This window comes from Rhagoletis zephyria, unplaced genomic scaffold (assembly GCF_001687245.7).
Source record: "Rhagoletis zephyria isolate East Lansing unplaced genomic scaffold, Rhagoletis_zephyria_1.1 Rzeph_scaffold_23015, whole genome shotgun sequence".
Taxonomy (NCBI): domain Eukaryota; kingdom Metazoa; phylum Arthropoda; class Insecta; order Diptera; family Tephritidae; genus Rhagoletis; species Rhagoletis zephyria.
The window spans coordinates 1-6939 of NW_016180073.1; the positions used below are offsets into that span (position 1 = coordinate 1).

Consider the following 6939-nt stretch of genomic DNA (forward strand, 5'->3'; position numbering starts at 1 on the left):
CTGAGTTTTGGAAGCTCAACTTTGGAAACAGGTAAAAAACAGTATACATTAAACATTTCCAACTACAAAGGTTTGTCCATTCAAAATAAAGGATATAAGTTAGAAACTCTCATTGTAAAACAAAAATAAGACCATTACAATTCTTACTTTGCTTGTTAATGCGAGTATTTCCCTATGTACCGATTTTAACGTAGGCACTAAGGATTTCTAAGGAGCAGCTTGGCCAAACCCTAACATGTGAATGTGTTAGCGCCAATCTATCATTATTATTATTACAAATGTTTTCCAAACTTTCCAAAAGAAAATAAACTGACCAAACCCACGGGTACACAAAATAACACATAAAAAAATAACCATAACGACCTAGATTTATATATAGATAAGGACTGCTACTCCAGCATGATTCCCAAAAAACAGCGTATTTAAGTGTTCAGATCATTTGAAAAAATATTTTATTTTGTATAAATTTCCTTTTGAAATTAGGTAAGAATTAATACTAAATTGAAATAATATTTCAATCTTTAACTTCTGTTATTAAATTTAAATTTGATAAATGCTTCCAGTACTTTGGTCCCATGGAAAATCTTTCGACAAGAGTTGAACAAAGTACATCCTATATCATCTGGTCTAGAAGCAATGGCCCTAAAAACCACAATAGATTTAACGTGCAACGATTATATTTCAAATTTTGAATTTGACGTGTTTACGAGACTCTTTCAACCGTGGGTAACGCTGCTACGTAATTGGCAAATATTGGCTGTCACACACCCTGGATATGTAGCGTTTCTGACTTACGACGAAGTTAAAGCGCGATTGCAGCGTTACATCCACAAGGCTGGTAGCTATGTGTTCAGGTAGGTTATTAATATTCTATTTTATTGATATGTATCACTAACATTTATTTATGCAGATTATCATGTACTCGCCTCGGGCAGTGGGCGATAGGGTACGTTACCGCCGATGGAGAAATATTGCAAACCATACCGCAAAACAAATCATTGTGTCAAGCATTGTTAGATGGCCACAGGTGGGTTTCCATTTTCGTTACATTTTCGAAATAACCCTATTTGGATGCAATATGTAATTTGTTATAGGGAGGGGTTTTATTTGTACCCGGATGGTCAAGCTTGTAACCCCGATCTATCATCGGCAGTGCAGAGTCCTACGGAAGATCATATTACAGTTACACAAGAACAATATGAGCTATACTGCGAAATGGGTATGTTATATGCATATATAAAGAAGAAATGCTAGGTAACAAACCCAACTAAAAAAATTTCGATCCAACAGGTAGCACATTTCAATTGTGTAAAATATGTGCCGAGAATGATAAGGATATACGCATTGAGCCTTGCGGGCATCTACTATGCACGCCGTGCCTCACATCTTGGCAAGTCGACTCAGAAGGACAGGTAAGAAATTCGTTAAGTGTGTTATACAAATTAATTTTAACTAGGTCAACTTATCAAACGTAAAAATTATGTAGGTCATAAAAGAAATACATATATGTGTGTACATAGTTTTTCAAAGCGTAGTGTAAATTCAGCATTATGGCAATATAAGTCGTCTTTTGAACTATATTTACAAGTGCATACGTACGACATACATATATAGCTAAAAATTTGCATCTCCAAAACGGACAAAATTATGTTTATAGCTAGCCGGTCACGGAATGTATGCATATGTATGTACATTTACGTATTTGGAGAAAGAAATCATATGTCATCATGTACTTCGTTTATTATATACATAGCAAAACTTGTCTAAATCCGTTCAATAGCGTTGTTAAAATATCTCTATACTATGTATAGAAGATAGTAATTTTAAAAAGATGGTAACTCTACCCAAAAAACTTAAAGCTTTTGTACATGCAAAGGCCACGCATTTTCATTTGGTACCTCATTTTTTTTATCCAACGGTCGGTGAAGATCTTATAGTTTTTAAACAGGTGGCAACCCTACTCAGAAAAATAATACATTATTACACATCCTGAGGATAAGTATTTTACTTGTATATATGTACGTGAACCTAATGAAATAAAAACATCAAAGTAGGCACAGCTGATTTATAAATTCTGTCTATCACTGAAAGCCCAACAAATGTAGCTAACACACATGCTCACATATGCAAACAAAAAAAGCATCAGCTCCTTACGCTTTTTTTGAATATAGCACCTAACAAAAAAAACACTATTTTGGAGAAAGAGCGCGTTCACGAATTATATGCTAGGTATTAATTTTTAAATAGGTGGCAGCCCCTTTAAAAAAATAAAAGCTTATTTTTAAAAAGGTGGCAACCCTACTCAAAAATAATAGATTATCTTGAGGCCAAGCCTTTTCACTTCACATCTCCCTTTTTGTATTCATACCATGTTCGAGTGAAACAGTAATTTTTAAATAGGTGGCAACCCTACTCAAAAAGTAATACATTATTGGCACTTAGCCGAGACATTTTATTTGACACCTCATTTCTGATAATCCAACGAACAGTGCGGGTCTTATAATTTTTTATACAGGTGACAACCGTATAGAAACTCAACGTACTAAAGATAAAATTCCTATCGATACAGATTATACATGAAAAAATTCGTCTAAATCCGTTCAGTGGCATGGTCAAAATATATCAACTTTCCTTTATACTAAGTATAGAAAATAGTAAGTTTAAATAGGCGGCAACCCTACTTAAAAAATAATAAAGTTTTTGTACATGTGAAAATCATGCACTTTCATTTGGTATCTCATTTTGTAATCCAACGAACGGCGAAAATATTTTACCTTTTTAATAGGTGACAACCCTACTCAGAAAACAAATACATTATTGCGCATGTAGAGGCCAAGTCTTTTTGTTTGACAGTGACGGTACAGAACTGATGCCTACGCTTATTATGATTGAATATGGTAATTTTATTAACAGGTGGCAACCCTATGAAAAAAAATATTAGTGATTTCTAGAGGCCAATCCAGTTCCAGTGACACCTCATCTTTTGTAATCCAACGAACGGTGCGGATTTTATAGTTTTTTAGACAGGTGGACACCCTATTAAAATTCGAAGTAAAAGAAGATCCCCCTTTTGTCGATACAGAGTATATTAGAGAAAATCTCGACTTTCCTTTATACTATGTATAGATACGAGATTTATTAGTATTTTGCTTGTACAATAAAATTAAAAATTTTTATTCATTTGCATTGATGGTCCTACTTGATATTAATTGATACTTTTTTGTTTAATTGCAGGGTTGTCCGTTCTGCCGTGCTGAAATCAAGGGCACCGAACAAATTGTAGTGGATGCTTTCGATCCGCGAAAACAGCACAACCGAAATTCGACGAATGGCCGTCATCAAAATACCGACGATGACGATACAGAGGTATAAATAATAAGTAGCTTATTCTAGATTTTTTAACGCGCATCGCAAGTAACCCAACCAAAATATAAAAAATTTCAAACAACCAATCGGCGAGAAAAGTTAAAATCGATAGTAAACGAATTTACCCGGTCTGTAGTACTAACACTAAATTTGGCGTAAATGGCGTACATGTCAATGAATTTAACTGAACTTACTACTGCTATTTATGAGTTTCATTAGTTCGTATGTGATCTCAAACCAGAAAAGAGCATGAAGTTTAATTAAAAGTACCAATTGATTATTTTTTGTTGCACTAAAATTTTAAGGTGATCAAAATCTATGTAAAAGGTACTAAAAAGAATTATAAAATCCACAAAACTTCCTCAGAGTTTCTAATTCCAAAGGGTGTGATTGGTTGTTTGTTATTCTTGTTGGTAGTTATCTTGAGAGGGAGGCATAGTTTTGTTTGATCAAATGAAACACACAAACCTTTTTACAAACCTTTCTGTAAATAGTTGCTGTATTATCTATTTATTATACACTCATACATATACACACTAAATGCGCCCATACAAATTTCACATTATTATTTATTATTGTTTAGTTAGCTCGTATTTAACAATGTTTATGTGTTAAGTTGAAGTTTTTTTTTGATTTGAACTATGAATGTTTACGTGCTATTATACACATGCATAGTTATTCCAAAATATATATTTTATGTAAGAATGTAAAAGTGCTCTATCTAAACGAAAACATAATTTTTTTCACGAAGGCATTTGTGGTTTAAATGCGTTAAATGGATTAAGATGCTTCAAGTTCTATAAAGCAAATAATTCTAAAATCTGCAGTTTGATTTGCATAATTAATTTTGCATTAAGTGTATTTGACCCTTTTAGTGCTAGTGTTAACTAACATTCCTGAGAACGACACTTGAATAAATAATCGAAAATATATCTATATCATATTTTATATGGTTATCAAATATACAGCAAAAAACTTTCTGATCGCAGAAGTGAACATGGAATGGTGAAAAAATAAATCAATCCCTTTGCTATCATTTCTTTCGTANAAAAACATAATTTTTTTCACGAAGGCATTTGTGGTTTAAATGCGTTAAATGGATTAAGATGCTTCAAATTGTATAAAGCAAATAATTCTAAAATCTGCAGTTTGATTTGCATAATTAATTTTGCATTAAGTATATTTGATCCTTTTAGTGCTAGTGTTAACTAACATTCCTGAGAACGACACTTGAATAAATAATCGAAAATATATCTATATCATATTTTTTATGGTTATCAAATATCCAGCAAAAAACTTTCTGATCGCAGAAGTGAACATGGAATGGTGAAAAAATAAATCAATCCCTTTGCTATCATTTCTTTCGTATATTGATTTAACATGGCCATATCTTTGATGGTAATACCTCGCCATTTTGCTAGTGAGAAGCAAATAAGCCTAGATATGCCTTTCGAATAATGAATAAAAAAGAAGCAAAAAATATATCTTCATTCCATTGCCTTTGGAAGCGCTGCTTTTATTTTTGCTGGGTAGCTACAGATATACTTATTTGTACAAATCTATTTGTCAGTAAATTATTGACATCTTAAAAATAAAATTTTTAGATTTAAAATAGACCGCCATAAAGCACTAAAACTGTTTTGACTTCACGAGTTCTGGTAATGTAAATACATTGCTTTTTTGAAAACATGCTCTTAAATAATGTAATGAAACATGAAGTAAAAAAATGCTTACAATAAGAATTATGCCTCGTTGCACAAAAGGATCAAGTGTACTTTTTGACTAAGAAATCAACCAAAATTGTTTAAATTATGCAAAAAGAACGGTTCTAATTAAAAAAAAAAAAAACAGTTATATTGGTTCAAATTTGCCTAATAAAATATACATATAATACACTCGTTTTACAAGTTTTCAGACGTTTAGCCAAGAAACCCCTGATATTTTTTATTTTTATTTTTTGTTTGATCTAGTTTTATTTTTTATGAACAAACCTCCAAAGATANAATGAATAAAAAAGAAGCAAAAAATATATCTTCATTCCATTGCCTTTGGAAGCGCTGCTATATTTTTGCTGGGTAGCTACAGATATACTTATTTGTACAAATCTATTTGTCAGTAAATTATTGACATCTTAAAAATAAGATTTTTAGATTGAAAATAGACCGCCATCAAGCACTAAAACTGCTTCTACATTGCTTTTTTGAAAACATGCTCTTAAATAATGTAATGAAACATGAAGTAAAAAAATGCTTACAAAAAGCATTAAGCCTCGTTGCACAAAAGGATCAAGTGTACTTTTTGAATCAACCAAAATTGTTTAAATTATGCAAAAATAACGGTTCTAATTAAAAAAAAAAATCAGTTATATTGGTCCAAATTTGCCTAATAAAATATACATATATTACACTCGTTTTACAAGTTTTCAGACGTTTAGCCAAGAAACCCCTGTTATTTTTTATTTTAATTTTTTGTTTGATCTAGTTTTATTTTTTATGAACAAACCTCCAAAGATAAATAAGTAGCAATTAATTTACGATACATACATATTCATATTTTAATGTTATGCTGCAAAAGGAATTACGAACAAATATAAGTATGAGTCGTTCGTTGAGCATTGGCAGCGAAAATTTTTGATTCAGAAATCATTACTCTACATGTAATCCTTTTGTAGATATACTTATCTTTCAAGATTTGCATGTTAGGCATATCGTCCTCGCTTCTAATTTGCATACTTTAATGTACGTTTCATTTATAGGTACATATTATGTACGTATTTACACACATATACATACTTATATGTATATGTATATCATACTATTGTGAACATTTCGCGTGTTTTTTCCTAAAACTATCTATAAAGTTGTTAAAACTATTTTTGGATAGTGTACACTCCGCTGCCAGTGTCCAACACTGTTTGGCTTAAAGTCTATTATTTATGCATTCATTCTGCTATTCTAATACTTAGCTCTCGTTCTAGACACAAAAGAATATTGAAATCATGTGTAAAGTAATTAAACGTACATTCACATTATTGTATGTACATGCATCGCATATATTACCTAAGCAATATCTCTTTAACAGCAATTAATAAATAGAACATTCATCATCAAAGTATATACCGCCAAGTGTATAGTTCGCTGCGTAAACATTTTGCTANATTTTGATTCAGAAATCATTACTCTACATATAATCCTTTTGTAGATATACTTATCTTTCAAGATTTGCATGCTAGGCATATCGTACTCCCTTCTAATTTGCATACTTTAATGTACGTTTCATTTATAGGTACATATTATGTACGTATTTACACACATATACATACTTATATGTATATCATACTATTGTGAACATTTCGCGTGTTTTTTTCCTAAAACTTTCTATAAAGTTGTTAAAACTATTTTTGGATAGTGTACACTCCGCTGCCAGTGTCCAACACTGTTTGGCTTAAAGTCTGTTATTTATGCATTCATTCTGCTATTCTAATACTTAGCTCTCGTTCTAGACACAAAAGAATATTCAAATCGTGTGTAAAGTAATTAAACGTACATTCACATTATTGTATGTACATGCATC

General features: G+C 31.4%; 1 protein-coding gene across 1 annotated transcript; it reads left to right on the forward strand.

The window, feature by feature from the left end:
- Positions 1-5: 5 nt before the first annotated feature.
- Positions 6-4379, forward strand: LOC108381581 (E3 ubiquitin-protein ligase CBL-like; the record flags this gene model as incomplete). Its single annotated transcript, XM_017637999.1, has 6 exons — positions 6-31; positions 564-854; positions 911-1027; positions 1095-1219; positions 1291-1412; positions 3235-4379. Coding segments are annotated over 6 exons (819 nt in total), but the record flags the coding sequence as incomplete, so codon positions are not given.
- Positions 4380-6939: the final 2560 nt, after the last annotated feature.